Here is a 19,538-nt window from a genome sequence, read left to right as displayed (position 1 = left end):
TTGGTTCAGATTTGGATGTAGCGAAGCAATTCAACTGTTCCAAACCAGATGTAGCTTGACTTTCCAGGGTGTGCACCCTCCTGGTTACTGACCGATGAGTTCTCTACTCAACATAGTTCTAGAGAAACTCTAATGATATGAGAGTGTACACTACGATCTGACCTAGTATAAACCAGAATGATAGTGCGTTGTAATCTAATTTAAATATTAAGCTGCAAAGAATCTGCAAAGATTGACATGTTTATGGTATCAGTATATATTGTACCGCAATGAGAAATATTTTGACAATTCACAGGCTGAGTCTGCTTTCACATGTTTCGTTCACCCATAACTACTAAACTTCACATCTTCTAATTCAAATTCCTTCCAAATTTCACTTCTTTGTTTTAATAATCGTGAATTATGTCTCATCTTCCATTTACACAACTAAAGTATTCTCAGTACCTATCTTCATTCCAGACAATTGTCTGTCAGTTAACAGTGCTGCAATTTTCAATTCAAGTCTACGGGCACTTTCACCAGCTACTTCTTCCAATTGTTCAAAAGATTCTTAAAAACCCATTGCTGAACGATGACTTTTGTTCCCCTTCATGTGTCCTTTCTGCAGCATGATGGCTTCTTATCTCAGGAAAATTGCTTAGACATGGTTCTATATTAGGCTCATTATATAAGGAGAATTTTTTACTAGTTTTCGGTTCATCTTATCTTCTCATCCTCCTACCCAAAGTCCATGCTAGTTTTTAGAAGTCAGTTTGATCCAGCATCCAGTTACCACATTAGCAAGTTACTTAATAGATTTGGCCACTTGAATAATATATTTCCCAGTATCATTTTTCCTAACCTCCAAATAATATCAGTACATGGCAACATGAGTTTCTATTCCATTTACCAAACTAATAATTACTGCGACATCAAAATGGATATTTTTAAACAAAGTCCATACGTTGAAAAATAAACCAAAGTTCAAATTTTATCAATGAGTAAGACAGCACTATGAAATGAAATATATTACTTACCACATGGCTTGTACAGAAACTGGCTTGAAGATATGAATACGATCCACTGTACTCACACTGAATCCACTGAAGCAAAACAGAATAGCTATTTAACACTATAACAATACAAAATTACTAAAAACACCAGAGAGGTAGTATTCTTAAAAGTATAAGATGATTGTTCAGAGATATAAAACATCAGTATAGTTTACAAAAGGCATTTTATTGAAGCTTTGCATCTTGAACTCAGGAACACATACAAATCTAATTGGAAAACAACATACATAATCAAGGAGAGGAGAGTGCTGATTTCATCAGAAAATGAACTCAATGTTGAGGCATCGTCATGGAGAATGCACCAGTTAATGATGACTAATATTTAACAACCAAGTTCTTTTAACTTTTAAATTAGGTAGGTGACTGTTTGGCTAATTTCTCAGGGCAATGCTTTGCCCAGGGAATGGCTGTCACCTAGTTTGTTGAGTTGAAACAGTGGGTGTAGGTACATATCCTTTTTATCTGCAAAGAACAGGGTCCTAAGCATTAACATAGTAGCTTCCAGCATACAAAAGCACTCCTAACTGTGAGCATGATTGACAATCCTGAATTGGCTATCAGAACAATTCTGTGCACATAAAGTATTATTTTAGAAAATGCTGTCCAATCCATAGAATCACACCGAATGTTAGAACCTGTGCTATCAATTTTTCTTAAGTGTGGGCTGATTTGGTAAGATCAGTACCTTGCCTGTTGCGAACATTCAAAGGGAGACAGGTCATTTGTAGGGTTGACAGTACTTTGTTATGACTGCCTGCATATCTAACTTCACACTAGCACTGAAAATCATACACCACGTGACTCATTTGGGTGGTAGGTAGAATGATTTTTTTGCTTTGACAGCAGCATCTGGTTTGTAGCGACACATCTCCTGTTGCTACTGCATATTAGCAGTATTAAACAGCTAGCTTCACCCACTGCTCAAACCTTTGAGGTAATGCACCTTTCTGGACTCTTTTCAGGGCCAAAAGTGATAGTCTGAGGCCCTTTCATGATGTACAATGAGAAATTATTTGATCAGAGTACACATATTCTTGCACAATGTTTTGATGTGCTCTATATCAAGCTTGCACTGTGAACAAATAGCTCAGGCCTATTTATGAAGCTTCCATTAAGACCAATTTTATAACGCGTGGCACTAAAGAAATCCCAATATGTACAATGAACAAAGATATGTTTGTGATAGATAGTCGTAGGGAATCCCTGCTGATTTCTCAACTAGGATATCAAGGATAGGGATTCTGGATTAGTGGTGCTGGAAGAGCACAGCAGTTCAGGCAGCATCCAAGGAGCTAGCGAAATCGACATTTCGGGCAAAAGCCCTTCATCAGGAATAAAGGCAGTGAACCTGAAGCGTGGAGAGATAAGCTAAAGGAGGGTGGGGGTGGTGAGAAAGTAGCATAAAGTACAATGGGTGAGTGGGGGAGGGGATGAAGGTGATAGGTCAGGGAGGAGAGGGTGGAGTGGATAGGTGGAAAAGGAGATAGGCAGGTCGGACAAGTCCAGACAAGTCATGGGGACAGTGCTGAGCTAGAAGTTTGGAACTAGGGTGAGGTGGGGGAAAGGGAAGTGAGGAAACTGTTGAAGTCCACATTGATGCCCTGGGGTTGAAGTATTCCGAGGCAGAAGATGAAGCGTTCTTCCTCCTGGCGTCTGGTGGTGAGGGAGCGGCGGTGAAGGAGGCCCAGGACCTCCATGTCCTCGGCAGAGTGGGAGGGGGAGTTGAAATGTCGGGCCATGGGGCGGCATGGTTGACTGGTGCGGGTGTGCCGGAGATGTTCCCTAAAGTGCTCTGCTAGGAGGCGCCCAGTCTCCCCAATGTAGAGGAGACTGCATCGGGAGCAACTGATACAATAAATGATATTAGTGGATGTGCAGGTAAAACTTTGATGGATGTGGAAGGCTCCTTTAGGGCCTTGGATAGAGTTGAGGGAGGTGGTGTGGGTGCAGGTTTTATAGTTCCTGCAGTGGCAGGGGAAAGTGCCAGGATGGGAGGGTGGGTTATGGGGGGGGGGGGGGGCATGGACCTGACCAGGTAGTCACGGAGGGAACAGTGTTTGCAGAAGGCAGAAAGGGGTGGGGAGGGAAATATATTCCTGGTGGTGGGGTCTTTTTGGAGGCAGCGGAAATGTTGGCGGATGATTTGGTTTATGCGAAGGTTTTGTAGGGTGGAAGGTGAGCACCAGGGGCGTTCTGCCCTTGTTACGGTTGGAGGGGTGGGGTCTGAGGGCGGAGGTGCGGGATGTGGACGAGATGCGTTGGAGAGCATCTTTAACCACGTGGGAAGGGAAATTGCGGTCTCTAAAGAAGGAGGCCATCTGGTGTGTTCTGTGGTGGAACTGGTCCTTCTGGGAGCAGATAGGGCAGAGGCGGAGGAATTGGGAATACGGGATGGCATTTTTGCAAGAGGTAGGGTGGAAAGAGGTGTAATCCAGGTAGCTGTGAGAGTCAGTGGGTTTGTAAAAAATGTCAGTGTCAAGTCGGTCATCATTAATGGAGATGGAGAGGTCCAGGTCCCCTTTCTCACCCTAGTTCCAAACTTCCAGCTCAGCACTGTCCCCATGACTTGTCTGGACTTGTCCTACCTGCCTATCTCCTTTTCCACCTATCCAATCCACCCTCTCCTCCCTGACCTATTACCTTCATCTCCTCCCCCACTCACCTATTGGACTCTATGCTACTCTCTCCCCACCCCCACCCTCCTCTAGCTGATCTCTCCACGCTTCAGGCTCACTGCCTTTATTCCTGATGAAGGGCTTTTGCCCGAAATGTCGAATTCGCTAGCTCCTTGGATGCTGCCTGAACTGCTGTGCTCTTCTAGCATCACTAATCCAGAATCTGGTTTCCAGCATCTGCAGTCAAGAATAGGGAGTCAACTAAAAATGTACAAGAAAATTCACACATGCAGTCAGATCCAGATATAGCAAAGGTATCATCTACGCTTCAGAAAACACATTTCTCAAGAAATCCAACAAAGATATTTGCGAGAGATGGGCCTAGCAGAGACTGCAAGTCAATACCATTTGTTAATGCACACAGGATATTTTTATTGAACTCAGCATTGTCAGTTGCAGATTGTTTTTTGAAGTACAATGAATACTGATTCACACAATGCTGGTCTGTCACCACTATTTCAGTGCTGCAGACATCTTTGGCTTTCTTGAGTAATATATTGGTGAACAGGCTAACAAAGTAAAATGAGCACATCAATGCTGCATTGCTATCAACCATGTCTTGCTTGGTCTTGAAAGCCTTCACAAATGTGAAGGAATTCTTCAATGGGTATGTAGAAAATCTGCTTAACTATATGGTCTGTTAAATGTTGTGCACAACCAGTCATAGCTAAGTTCCAGCCTTAAGGAAACATCATTTTGTCTGTGATGGACAGCTCACACATATGTGAACGCAGTGACCCACAAGGAGGAACTCTACCATAGCTTCAACAAATCATGTCATTTTTTTTCAGCAATGCTCTTAAAAGTGCAATTTCAGAATTCAATATTGTGAACAAACGTATTTCTAAAAGAATTCACTATTGTAAGTGTTATTTGTAGATTTAGAGAAAAATCTCCTTTTTCAGCAGTTCTGAGAAGGCATGTAGAGGGCTTAAATTGATTCACCAAGAGTACCACTTGATGACCAAGCCTATTAACCAACAGTTTCATAATATTTGCTTTGCGTCAAACAAGTGGCTTTCAAGAAAATATGGAAACAGTACAGGTGGATATGTGATTTATCTTGCAGTAGATCCTCAAACATTTACCATCCTCTTTGAATTCAGAAGATGATGTTAAACTCAAGGATTATCTAATTTTTTAATATCAAAAACTGAAATGTAACAGATAATCACCAGTTTCATTAACAAGGAATGTGGATCAGTGCCAATTAATATGCAAGTCACTGAAGAAGACCAAATAAAGACTAGAGACATTGTCACAAATGACAGAGGCACTTTACATTGCTTTAGTTCATAGACCCAAGTGATCCTTGGTTGGCACACTTTTCAGGTGAAGATGCATTTGGAATAAATGACCCTGGTGATCCTTACTGATTGTCTCAAAGTTATCACATTAAAAGGAGGTGGATAACCAATTGAAATGGGGAAACAGTCCCACCTGGAGAAGGGTGGAGATGTGATGAAGCAGACCTGGGTAACCTATGAGAGAACAGGCAGTATCTGTTCTGTCTGAAAAGAAGCATTTCTTTTAACTGTAACATTCTGATTTCTCTTGGAAAGCACACGCAAACCAATTCTTGAAGCACTTACATCTTATTTCAAAAAGATGCTATATGTGCCTTTCATCCACTTCTTCCATAGAATGCTGAACACTGAGGACAGACAGCAAATCTACCCAGCAACCAATATGAATGAGGAAGTATTAGATTAGATTAGATTAGATTACTTACAGTGTGGAAACAGGCCCTTCGGCCCAACAAGTCCACACCGACCCGCCGAAGCGCAGCCCACCCATACCCCTACATTTACCCCTTACCTAACACTACAGGCAATTTAGCATGGCCAATTCACCTGACCCGCACATCTTTGGACTGTGGGAGGAAACCGCAGCACCCGGAGGAAACCCACGCAGACACGGGGAGAATGTGCAAACTCCACACAGTCAGTCACCTGAGGCGGGAATTGAACCTGGGTCTCTGGCACTGTGAGGCAGCAGTGCTAACCACTGTGCCACTGTGCTGCCCACCAAAACCTCATTTGGATGTCATTTGTGGGTAGGCAGATAGAATGCTGCAAGATGTGCACTTGCAATGCTAAGGCATACAATGCTATGGGCAAAGTGCTGAAAAATGGGATTAGAATAGCTGATGCTGGTTTTTGACTGGTGCAGACGTAATAGGCCAAAGGGCCTTTTTCTGTGCTGTCGATCTATATAATCCAAGATTATATGACTCAGACAGACCCTATGGAAAGGGACTGGAGATTAGATGATGAAATGGCAGAAGGCATTCCCAAATTCACCATACTACTACTGAAATGGCACCAAAAAGCTTAGACCCTAACTTCTATTTCAAAATTTAAATAAGATGGGAATTACACAATGGATCTCAAAGAGAAAGACAGATAATATCTTCAAACAGGGCACTCAATTCAGAAATGAATTTCTACTTAGTTGAAAGTATGCATAAAGTAAGCATTAAAAGCAAATGTGCTTTAAGTACCTATGTGTATTTTGCTGCACTTCGTGGAGGCCCAACATATAATCCATCCAATACTTCTTCCCTGTGCTTTACTTCTACAAGCACATCACTATCTCTGGATTCTTCTAAAGAATTGAATTTTGATTATATATTTCATATACATGCTTACTTTGGTGAAGTTTATAGACATGGAAGTAGTTTTGGAAACAGTATGAAGGTTAGAATATCAAACTGCTTGTTAAAATGCTCAGGGACATGTCTAGAATGTAGATCAAATACTAAAAGGGAAGTCTATGTTGCATGCAAGACTTGCTATTGTAATTTAACAGCCCTGAATTCAATCACAGTGTACAAACATTATGCTCTAGCCCAACATTTTTTGTCCTACACTTCAACTAGAAATTATTTTATGAAGTCTTCCTAAGATTTTCATAGTAATTTCAGCAATGTGGTTTTTTTTCATATCAGCAGGTTGTTTCTTGAGACATTGAGCAGTTTACTTAAAATGCAATTTAGATTACAATCTCGATTGACAACATTCCAAATTATGTATGACAGAAGTGCATGCTATAATGGAACAATTAACTTTACACAATATCAATCAAAAAAATCTAGTCAAAGGCTTGAGACTAGGAAGGATCCTTCTAACAAGGACTTTAAAAAAGTTCAGCAGACCATATTTTTGAATGGATTGAAAAGTTTGAATGGCTTTTGCAAAGTTAGATGATTACAGCAATTCACAGCTTCTATGCCAAATTTCAATAAAGCATTAAAATTAAAAGAAACTGGAGGTTTCAGTGTCGGAAAACAAGTTTTATCAGTGCCCTTAAATCTCTTTAAAACTGCAGGAGATCCTGTATAATTTGCATTGTTAGTTAAAACTAGTTATTAAACGTTAATAAATTCTTCGCATTTAAATGCAAAAAAGACAATAAGGTACTAGAGCATGAAACTATCAAATTTTAGCCTTTCCTAGTTTTTTCTTGGTTAACAAAGCAGAAGGAATCGAGTTCCTTACCCATCTCCATCCAAATGAATCTTTGTATCACTCCAGAGAGGAAGGGTCAATCCTATGGTACATGTATTACTGAAAGAATATAAAGTCACTGTTAAAATCTGATGGTTAATTTAGTAAAAAAAATCATGTATTGGTCTTATGAATATTTGCATCAAAAATGTTGACAGAAATAGTTCAGGATATAGATTCACAATTACCTTACCAACTAATCTTATTTGTCTAACAGGAGGTCCAAGGTGTCTATCCTAATGCTCTGTTTAGCTTAGTTGGAGCAGATTACTCTGCATGGTGTCATGGTTTGGCAACTTACTCTACTTTGAGTACTCATCCATTCTCCCTTAAAAAGTGCAATAGTCTCCAACTCTCCAACAATACCTCATGAATAATTTTTATCCAACCTGTATCTCCCTCTCAAGGACAGTTGCAAATTAAGAGCCTTAATCAGAGAATCTCTAGTCGAAATACAATATATTTTCCCTACTCATTCTGTTTCGAGGAAAATAGTCCCAGCAACCTATTTACCTTAGAACTTGTATTTCTCATCCTTGGTATAATCTAACTAAAATATCAAACTTTTTTAAAGTACAAAATGTGTTTTTTTAAAATGCAAAAGGCACTCAGAACTCAACTTTCTACTCCTCCATCTTCTTCCTTCCCTTCTATATCAACACATATTGCAGTACATACCTTTCTTTGCTTGCAAAGTCAATTCCTAGAAGGACATTCTCCTCTGTATCCTGATTGCCATTCGTATACACAACTACCATGTATCGGACTCGATGAGCAGACATGCTTTCAAGGCGCACTGCCTGTAGGAGTAAACCAGTTCCAAAGAGTTTCAGTAAGAGATCATGGCTTTCTGATTAATACAGCTTTGATTCTATTGTCAGCTAGCTTTGTTTACTCGCTGCTCTTAGCATGGCAATGAATTAAGAAGCTTTGTCTGTAAATTGTATTAATCAGCAAGTGAAGATAATGTAGCTAGTTTAATCCAAATACAGTAATGCAACAACTATGAAAAGTACACTTAGGTGACCCAATACCAGCACTCCACCTTTGTCTGGCCGTAGTGAAACTGGCATTGAAAGAGCCGCAGCCAATACATACAAGGTTCTTGCTTCCGTGCAAATGATGGCAGAGTCTACAGGGAGGATGAGAGAGGCTTAGCATATCATTCAAATGAGAGGATAGCACAATTAGGGGAAGAGATACTTACCTTTAAAGCAAAGACAGATTTCTAAATGGTACAGAGGATACCAATGTAAAATGAAACTTGTTTTTACCAGAAGGAAATTAATGTCTGGAATTCTGTATCCCAGAAGGTTGTCAAGGCTAGATCGCTGAAAGTATTTAAAGAGGGGGTAGGTAAATATTTGAACTATCAGGAAGTTGAGGGCTATGAGGAGTTGCCATGAAAGAAGAGTGGAGTCCTGGGACAGATCAGTCATGATTTTATAGAATGGCAGGCCAGACTTGAGGGGTCAAATGGCTTACCCTTTCCCCTATTTATGACACTCTTGCATTGTACTAGCATTGATTTCAATAGCTAGGATTTAATACCTTTAAGTATGTTTCCACACACCAGTCACCCAACTGACCAAAGGAAAATGTTAGGGCAATATCTCTTTATCCCTTACCAATTTTATCCTGTCTTCAGGGCGGAGGTGGTTAATCATCACTTGAAGATGGAGTTGGAGATCTTCTGTAGTAAGACAGTAAAAAAATCTTATGTAAAACTCACAAAGATTTTTAATTTCTTTTAAATCAGAAATCATTTTAGTGAACACAAGCATAAAGTGTAACTGACTTTTCCCCATTACTAGTCAAAAGCCACCCAGGTTAAAAGTAATCCCATCAAATGTTGATAATAATGCGATTGGCATATGTTAAGAATTTGAATTTGGAATTTTTGAGACAATAGTGTTTATAACCAAATTCTATTGAGGGAGTGGAAATGAACAATTGCATTCGGAGATGGATTCTTTTAATTGATATCAACACAGAATAGAGTCAAAAAGTGTGGAGCTGGAAAAGCATCCAAGAATGCTGCCTGACTGGATGTACTTTTCCATCGCCACACTTTTTGACTCTGATCTCTAGCATCTGCAGTCCTCAGTTTCTCCTAATCAACACATATTATTCAAGAATAAATAGCTTTAAGAAAACTTTGGAACTATAGTTATGAATGTACATTATATATAGGTGATGCATGCACCTACAATTCTCTAAAAATTTGTGTAAGTACTTGGAAGAAATTTTGCTCTCCTTCCTCCTTCCCAGATTCCACTTTTGTCTTATCAGTCAGGCTGGTCTAGTTTATAACTGTCTACAATACATTTGCACCCAGGATGGAGGAGATAATTGCATAACCAATAACTTCCATTACACTGCATGAATAAACATTGCAAAGCATCAGTCTTGACTCAAATGTCAATTCCCTGTAAACAGCAATGAGCATAAGTGATACCATGTTTATCTTTCTGCTACATTAACTCAATTTTATCTCCATTTTTCAAGACTTTCCTCAAACAAAAGATTTATTTTAAAATAACAACATAATGTTCTTAAGACTTACAGATATACATTACACTCTTTTCAATCACAAAGCTCATGTGAAAAGGAAAACATCAAACTTTTATTATAATTCATGTCATCAAATTAAAATTTGACATTTAGTCATGCTCAGATGATCAGGAAGGGGCACGGATAGGATAAATAGACAAAGTATTTTTCCCTGGGTCGGGGAGTCCAGAACTAAAGGGCATAGGTTTAGGGTGAGAGGGGAAAGATATAAAAGAGACCTAAGGGGCAACGTTTTCACACGGTGGGTGGTACGTGTATGGAATGAGCTGCCAGAGCTGGTACAATTGCAACATTTAAAAGGCATTTGGATGGGTATATGAATATGAAAGGTCTGGAGGGATATGCGCTAGGGGTTTCCGTGCTGTACATCACTATGACTATATTATGTACAAGATTACTCATTTTCTGTTTCACAGGAAACATGAATAGAAATATATAATGAGAAACTCTGAACTGGTTAAAAATCTTAGAATTCTGCTTTCATTACTTGGAATTGTAGTTACCAGTTGCTCTCACTATCATTCTCAACAGGATGACCATTTTAGCATTCCAACAGCTCCAAAAGAACCAGGGCAATGTTTTAAATATTAGCAGCGGGCTCTCAGTAACAGATGCTAGAAAGCAAAACAATGCGATAAAAGGGATGACTTTACCATTTGGTTTTATACACTCTTCAACAAGTTTGAATGTTTCGATTACTGATTATTTTACCAGAAACTTAACTGGACAAGCCACAAATATTGTGCCTAAACGAGCAGGCAAGGCATTCTGCAGAAAGTAACTCACATTGATTCTTAGAAAAATTTAAATATTAGGAATTTGAAGCCATTGCCTTTGGCCATCATTACCTACTCCGAACCCCCCCACCACCACCACTGCCTTACATTGAACAATCTAGTTTTCATAATTTTTACACTATCTTCTCACAAAAATATTACCTTTATCTTTATGATTTTTGCATTCACTCATACAGCACTGGCTTTGCTAGCTGGCCAGAATTTATTGTTCATCCCTAGTTGCTCGGGGTGGTGGTTTCTTGAACCACAGATATCCATGTACTGTAAGGTGACCCACAATGCAGTCAGGAAGGGAATTCCAAGATTTTGAAAGGAATAAAGGATGCAACAACAAAGGATGACAATAAATTTCCAAGTCAGATGGAAGTGACTTGGAGGACAACCTGCAGGTGCAGTGTTCCCATGTATCTGCTGCCCTTGTCCTTCTAGATAGAAGTGGTTGTGGATTTGGAAGGTGCTGTCTTCAGGATTTTTGGTGTATTTCCGCAGTGCTTCTTATAGATAGTACATACTGCTGCTACAGAGTCACTGGCGGAGGGAATGGATGCTTGCAGATGTCATACCAATCAAGCAGCTACTATGCCTTGCATCACCAATAGCGAGTCATAGATTCTTACAGCATGGAAACAGACCTTTCAATCCAACATGTCCATGCCAACCAAGTTTCCCAAATTAAACTAGTCCCACTTGCTGCATTTGTCCTATAGCCCTCTAAACCTTTTCTATTCATTACCTGTCAAAATGTCTTTTAAGTATTGTATTTGTAACTGTACCTGCCATTTCCATGGGCAGTTCATTCTACATACAAACCAATTCTGTGGGAAAAAGTTGTCCCTCATGACCTTTCTAAATCTTTTTCCTCTCACTTTAAGAATATGACGCTAGTTTTGAAGTCACCCAATCTATTCCCCTCATGATCTTATAAACCTTTACAAAGTCACCCCTCAACCTCCTACACTCCAGTGAAAAATGTTTCAGCCTATCCAACCTCTCCTTATAACTCAGACCTTCCAGTCTTGGCAACATCCTGGTAAATCTTTTCTGAAACCTCTCCAATTTAATATCCTTCCTATAGCAGGGTGATCAGAACTATACACAGTTCTCCAAAAGTGGCCTCACCAACACCCTGTACATGATGTCCCAACACTTATACTCAAATATTGTTGGAGCTGCATTCTTCCACAGGTATGGACAGTAGTCCATCATACTCCTGACTTGTGGCTTACGAATGGTTGACATACTCTGGGGAGTCAGGAGATGAATTATTCACTTAAGTATTCCTAGCCTCTGACCTGCTCTTGTGGCCACTGTATTCATATGGCCAGTCCAGCCGAGTTTCTCATCAATAGTAACCACCAGGATGTTGATAGTGGGGGATTCAGTGATGGTGACATCATTGAATGCCAAGGGGGGATGGTCAGATTGTTTCTTATTGGAGATAGTCATCACCTGGCATTTGTGCGGTGCATGTGTTGCTTACCACTTGGCCTATTGTCCATGTCCATTTCCTGAAAGGTTAAGACAATGTTTAAGCCTTGAAATAGGGTCATAGTGGGATACAGTTTGAGATGCATTGCCAAAATTCTGGATTCTTACCCCAAATGTATAACGTGGAAGTGCTAGTGTTGGACTGGGGTGGACAAAGTCAGAAATCATAAGACTGCAGGTTATAGTCTGCTTACCTGCATATTTGTGGTGATGGTAACATCGTGGGACCTGTGAGCTGCTTCCCTGTTGTAGAAAAAGTGCTGCACCCTTAACGGTGAAGAAACTGTCACTGAGACTGTGTTTGGGAAAGAAAGAATACAATGATCAGAGAGATTACTGAGAGCTACAGTAATATTTTTTAAATTTTTATTGTCACCTTTCTGCTCAGCTTTTTTAACTATATTGATTAGCTTATAATTACAATTTAAGTGATGTTAAGTACTAGTTGAAGTACAATATTATCAAAAGTACCAGATGCTCTTCATTCGGAACAATGAATGATTTGGATCTTAACCAATTCTTCAAAAAGGTGGTTAAAACCTTTTCCTCTAGTAGTTAATCTAAAGAAAGCAAGCTTGTTTTAACATGGCACTACAACAACCCACTTACCAATATTCATTGATCGCCTGCAACACTGCTTATGAATAATCCTCACCTTGAAGCCCATTTTGCCATAATTATTGCAATGAGTCTACATATAGTAGCAGAATGGCTATTTCCTTAATACAGCAAATCTACTGAACAAACAGGTTTCAAGACCGGTAAAAGCTTATATCACACAAACAGAGCAAACATCGGTGACAAGTAATAGTGGTTTCACAAATCTGCTGAAAACTCACGTGAATGATTTGCTTTTGTTTCTCAAAACTTTTCCTCACTTTTTAATCAATACAGTTTTTGAAGTACTCACATGATTTGCAGGCATTGTTTAAATCAAAGGACTTTTATTTCCCACCACCTGTCTCAAGGTTTTCAAATTACGTGACAATAAACAACCCCTTTTTCTCCATTTATTCTCCCCACAGCAGATTTGAAGTTCATGCTAAGGCTGTTACTTGCGTAGGTCTGTAACCAGACAACTTCTTTCTGTTGTAGCTTTCCAATGACCAAGACCTTAAAAACTTGGCCATTCAAAATCTAGGCCTGAATTCTCCTCGTCACAGTGCCCAAATCTAAACGGCTTTCAAAGCTACTTTTCCAACAAGTGATAAAGAGGGTGGAAAACTTAGTATAGTTAGGGTTGTCATGACTATCCCATCAATCCATTGTGCCATCTAAGTCATTATTATATATTGTGTACCATTTAGTTACTTCATTTATCGATATCCTTCTGAAATCACTTTGTTGTCCTCACAACTTGCTTTCTTAGCTTTCTATCTCTTGTAAATTGGGCGACAATACAGTTGGGAAATAGTTAATGCTACAGGTGGCATCTCTCGAGTTACATTTGCCAAAATAGAATTTATCCATTATTCCAACTTCAAGATAGATAGATAATCATTTAAAATAATCCCTAATTATATCTAAATCACCAGTGGAGGTTGGATAATTACATAATTCTAAGCGCAAAGTAGATTTTTGATTTAAAGGAGTCCAGGGTTATGTTGGGGGAAGAGTAGGAAAGTATAAATAAGGCCACAATCAGATCAGCCATGATCTTAATGAATGATGGAGCAGACTTGAGAAGCCAAATGGCCGATACCTGCTCCTTTTTATATATTATGACTTTTTAGCTTTTAGTTCCATTGGTTTTCCTAGTATTTTTTCTTCTAATGATAATTGTTTAAGTTCCTTGCTCCCTCGATTCTCTATTTTTGTTTAGTCATTCATGGGACTGGCATTATTAGGTACTTTTAGTGTCTTCTACCATGAAAACAAATATAAGTTATTATTTAAAATTTCTGTCATTTCCCTTGTTCTTATTCTTTTAAATGAGAAGTCCCCTCAACACTATCCCCATCAAAACACTGACAGGGTAGGGACAGCACGAGGTTAAATACAAGTTAAAAAAGAAGAGTAAAGCTTACTCTAATCTTTTTGACAGAAAGTGAATGGAAAGTAAATTTCACTTGACACCATCCCCTACCAACACTCTTAGGACAGGAACAGCACAGAGTTGCACATGGAGTAAAGCTGCCTCTACCCCTCAAACTAAAAGTAAAGTGGGAGCAAAGATCCCTCAATTTTACTGAAATGAAAGATCCCCATCAAACACTCCCAAGACACCAAGGGTTTAAATAAAAAAGCTAATTCCCTGTGATAACATAAGCTGCAGAACTTTAATAATAAATTGGAAGAATCAGCAATAATTTTTTTCTGGAATAAACTGTTTCCCAAGATGAAAGGGACAAGGAAAAACTGCCATAAAGGAAATAAAACCAACATGCTGATTAACCATTCCTAGGAAGAAACATAAACAAGTGGTTTCCTGAGAAAGAGGAGGTAACACTTCTTGCTGCCCCCCGTCCCTAATAAACACTCCATGATAGGGGTTTAAAAAAGGGTTAAAGTACAAAAATAAGCTTCCTCAAATCTTTCAGGGAGTCGAAAATAATAGTGAAGCAGCCCCTGCAGGGGTACAGTATCAATATCAAATATAAACAAAAAAACTCAAAAAGAAACTTACAAAACTAAACAGAAACTTACCAAGGCAAAATGACGTCATTCTAGCCCAATGATACACTCCAGTACCCGCAGAGTTCACCAGACTCAAAGTGCTACAATTGTGCCGGTGGGCACCACAAGCTCCCTCTTCATAAAGGCCCAAGCACATTGTAACCATGAAAGAGGGGGAGACAGTCAGAAATGACGAGCCCTGCTTCAGCCACCTGTCTAGACCTGTTGAAGACCACTTTGGCCAGGCCTGGGAACACATCCACAAGAAGGCCCCTTGACTGATCCATCCCTCTCAGCAGCACGAGGCGGAAGTGTGACCAAAACATTCCCTTGTTCCTCCCTAATTCCATAGTCATGTATTATAAGGACAATATCTATTTGAGCCACTCTCCTTCCTGTTATGTACTTACAGAGGCTCTCACTGTCTTTTTTTAATATTCCTTGCAAGTTTATTCTTAAACTATTTTATTGCCCTTTACTTTCTGAAGCCATCCTTTACTGGTTTAAAACATTTTCTCAAACTTCTGGCCTACTTCTTCATAACATTGCATGTTTTTCTTTTAATTTGATACCAATTTTAACTTCCTCAATACCAATCAGTAACTTCTGTTCACTGAGTCATACAGAATGGAAACAGGCCCTTCAACTTGCCCATGCCAACCAAGTTTCCTAAACTGATCTAATCAGTGTTTGCAGAAAGTGAAGCCTGCAGATGCTGGAGATCAGAGTCGAAGGTGTGCTGCTGGGAAAGCACAGCAGGTCAGGTAGCATCCGTGGAGCAGGAGAATCGATGTTTCAGGCATTTGGCCTTAATCAGGAATGAGGCCTGTGGGCCAGAGCTGAAAGATAAATGGGGGGGAGGGGGTGTTGCGGTTGGGGGTGAGGGGGAGGGGTGGAGAAGACAACTGAGAAAGCGATAGGTGGATGAAGGTGAGAGAGAAAGTGATTAGGTCCAAAGGGGAAGTGATTGGACAGGTCTGGAGGGCAGTGCCGACTTGGAGGCTGGGAATGTGAAAATGTAGGGGGAGTAGAAGTGAGGAACCTGTTGAAATCCACATTTATCCTGTGTGGTTGCAGTGTCCCAAGGAGGAATATAAAGTGTTCTTCCTTCAGGTGACATTGGCAGTGGAGGAGGTCCATGAGCTACCTATGGAGTGTAAGGGGGAGTTAAATGTTCAGCCACAGGGTGGTGGGGTTGGTGGGTGCGGGTGTCCCAGAGGCGTTCTCATAAAACGATCCGCAAGGCGGCGTCCTGTCTCCCCGATGTAGATGAGACCACACAGGGTGCAACGAATTCAGTAGATGAGATTGATGGTGGTACGGATAGATTTCTGACGGAGTGGAGTGTGGGCTGTGGTGGGGGGGGGGGGGTGGGGATTCTGACGAGGGAATCGCAGAGGGAATGGTCTCTCTGGAATGCTGATATGGGTATGGATGGAAATAGATCTTTGGTGGTGAGGTCTGTTTGGAGGTGGTGGAAATGGCGGAGGATGATGCAATGTATGCGGTGGTTGGTGGGGTGGAAGGTGAAGACCAGGGGGGGTTCTGTCCTTATTGCTTTGGGAGGGGTGGGGTTCAAGGGCGATAGTGGGTGAAGTAGAGGAGATGCACTGGAGGGCATCGTCAACCACTTGGGAAGGGAAGTTGTGATAATGGAAGGAGGAGGCCATCTGGGACTTTGAGATGGAATGGTCATCCTGGGTACAGATGCGGCTGAGGCAGAGGAATTGGGAATAAGGGATGGCATTTTTACAGGAGCCAGGGTAGGTGGAGGTGTTGTCCAGGTAGCTGTGGGAGTCAGTGGGCTTGTAGTAGATGTCTGTGGTTAGTCGGTCGCTGGAGACGGTTTTAGAGAGGTCCAGGAAGGGGAGAGAGGTGTCTGAGATGGTCCAGGTGATTGTGAGGTTGGGGTGGAAGGTGTTGGTAAAGTTGATAAACTGTTTAACCTCCTTGTGGGAGTACAAGATGGCACCAATACAATCATCGATGTAGCGGAAGAAGAAATGGGGGTTGGTGCCGGTGTAACTGCAGAAGACGGACTGTTCCACGTATCAGACAAACAGGCAGGCATAGCTGGATCCCATGCGGGTGCCCATGGCTACCCCTTTGGTTTGGAGGAAGAAGCTGTTGAGGGTGAGGACCAGTTCAGCAAGGCAGAGGAGGGTGTCAGTGGAAGGGTACTGGTTGGGATAGTGTGAGAGGAAGAGACGGAGGGCTTAGACGCTTTCGCCGTGGTGGATCGATGTGTACAGGGACTGGTTGTCCATGGTGAAGATGAAGCGCTGAGGACTGGGGAAACAAAAATCTTGGAGGAGATGGAGGGTGTGGGTAGTGTCACGAACGTAGGTGGGGGGTTCCTGGACTAAGGGGTCAGGATGGTGTTGAGGTAGGAAGGCCTGAGTTCAGTGGGACAGGAGCAGGCTTACACAATGGGTCAACCGGGGCAGTCAGGTTTGTGAATCTTCGGTAGGAGGTAGAATCTGGCAGTGCGGGCTTCACAGACAATGAGGTTGGAGGCTGTGGGGGGGAGATTCCTAGAGGAGATGAGATTGTGGATGGTTTGGGAGATGATGATTTGGTAATGGGAGATGGGGTTGTGATTATGAGGGCAATAGTTGGAGGTGTCTGCAAGTTGGTGCCTGGCATCAATGGTGTAGAGGTTGGTGCGCCACACTACTACAGAGCTCCCCTCAGTCTACAGGTTTGATGATGAGGCTGGAGTTGGAGCGGAGGGAGTGGGGGCAGCGCATTTGGTCTACGTCCCCATAAACCTTTCCTATCCATGTCCAAACGAGTTTTATATTTTGTAACCGTACCTGCTTCTACGACTTCTTCTGGCAGCTTGTTCCATATATGCACCAACCTCAGTGTGTTAAATCTTTATCCTCTCACCTTAAACTTATGCCCTCTCGTTTTTGGATTCCCCTCTCCTGGAAAAAGACCTAGGCTATTTGCCTTACTTTTACCCCTCATGATTTTATAAAATTCTGTAACACTAGCCCTCAGTGTTCTATACTCCAAGGAAAAAGGTCCCTGTCTATTCAGCCTGTCCTTATAACTTAAGCCTACCAGCCTCGGTAGCCATCTTTGTAAATCTTTTTTTGCAACCTTTCCAGTTTAATAACATTTAATAAGATAGTCAGTTCTCACTGAGAAATAAAGACAACAGCAGACAGTTGGAGGTGAGAATGGTGGAAGTACAAGGTAGAATGGATTAGTGCTAGGACAGGGCTATCTGGAGTATCTCATTAAAAATCACACAACACCAGGTTATAGTCGAACAGGTTTAATTGGAAGCACACTAACTTTCAGAGCGTCGCTCCTTCATACACTATCACCTGATGAAGGAGCGATGCTCCAAAAGCTAGTGTGCTTCCAATTAAACCTTTTGGACTATAACCTGGGTGTTGTGAGATTTTTTAACTTTGTAAACCCCAGTCCAACACCGGCATCTCCAAATCATGGAGTATCTTATGCGAATACCTTGCCTCATTCTGCCCTTCTAGCCAACCCAAAATGTAAACTTAGGCTGGAAGTTATGAAGTACATCAATGGGAACACCCGTCTGTGGTTTCTGTCTAAAACACGGGGCAATTGTACCAATTGTTCCCTAGCTAATCACATGATAACTTTATAAGCTATTCGGGATCTCAACAGCAATCTATTCCTCACAAAACAGGAAGAGAAATTGCACTAAGAACAAGCACTGAGAAAAGTGAGAAAAGGTTATTGCTTTCTTTCTTATATCTTAAAGCATACCTTAGACCAGGATGTAATGCAGAGGTGATACTAACTGATATCAGAAGTCCGGAATACCATGATACGACACAATGCTCTTTAAACAGAAAGCAGCACCCGCTAATTACAATATCATTGTTTTCAGGTCAAAAATCATACAACAAAATACATCTCCATTTTCTCCAGACTTTAGTTCTCACAGTTTTTGACATGGATTGTAAATTAAGATAGATGACATAGATCTACAATTTGTTCACAACACCTTCTTTAAACATTGCATAATTGTTTTACATAATAATAAAACAGTTGTGTAAAAATATTTCATCAGCAATACAAAAACCTATAATCCCATAGGAATACCATTTCTAGTAATCAATTTGTTAACCATAATGTTACAATATCCCTACATGAGACAGAGCCAAATCAGGATGTGGAGCCATTGCTAGGATATGACTCAGCAGCTTGCATCCTGTCAGAACAAGAGTTTTTAAGTGCAGTCATCAACAACCTGGCTTAATATAGTTATCTTTCAAGTCTGTTAACTAGAACCCTGACCCACTACCACTGTCTCAAATAAAAAGAAAAGCCAATGGCTTCCTCATTGCTGAAGGTTAAGGATTTCTGTTAAATCTTCAGTTTCCATGACAAATGCTATTACGAGAATGAAGTTATTTCTTGTTTCTTATGAACAATTCCATGAGACAAGATCAGTTGAAGGAAGCAGCGTCCATCAAATTTTCAGACCCAATGTCAACGCAGAGCTCTGATGCATTTTTTAAAAATTGGAAATACTAGTACTCAAGAAGCCCACCTCCAGAATTTTCAGCTAATGCACAGCTGCTTTGTGAACTTAATTCTTGAGGGGGTCACCAGGCAAGAGGATAAAGAAATACCCAAGCCAGTAGATTTCAGGGTATTGCAATGGATTCTAAAAGTAATTTCAGGCTAATAGCTTAGTGTCTACTCCTCGCAAATATATCAAAATTTATTACAGTTCAGTTTATTTTTTGTGATGCTCTTCTAAACTATGAACTGCTTTGTATTATTTCAATGAAATGAAACCTTATGTAAGGTGGCACAATTGAGATT

General features: G+C 40.7%; 1 protein-coding gene across 1 annotated transcript in view; it reads right to left on the bottom strand.

The window, feature by feature from the left end:
• The window catches only part of LOC132827448 (protein phosphatase Slingshot homolog 1-like), a 127,338-nt gene that overhangs the window by 60,323 nt on the left and 47,477 nt on the right, over positions 1-19,538 (bottom strand). The window contains exons 3-7 of the mRNA XM_060844134.1: positions 12,290-12,390; positions 8,865-8,929; positions 7,915-8,036; positions 7,228-7,296; positions 1,017-1,082 (exon numbers count right to left, since the gene is read on the bottom strand). Of these exons, the coding sequence (XP_060700117.1) occupies positions 1,017-1,082; positions 7,228-7,296; positions 7,915-8,036; positions 8,865-8,929; positions 12,290-12,390 (423 nt within the window). The remainder of the gene's footprint in view (positions 1-1,016; positions 1,083-7,227; positions 7,297-7,914; positions 8,037-8,864; positions 8,930-12,289; positions 12,391-19,538) is intronic.

The sequence above is a fragment of the Hemiscyllium ocellatum genome, chromosome 24 (assembly GCF_020745735.1).
Source record: "Hemiscyllium ocellatum isolate sHemOce1 chromosome 24, sHemOce1.pat.X.cur, whole genome shotgun sequence".
Lineage (NCBI taxonomy): Eukaryota > Metazoa > Chordata > Chondrichthyes > Orectolobiformes > Hemiscylliidae > Hemiscyllium > Hemiscyllium ocellatum.
Note: the sequence above shows the minus strand (reverse complement) of the source record. Positions and strands in the feature narration are given on the sequence as shown.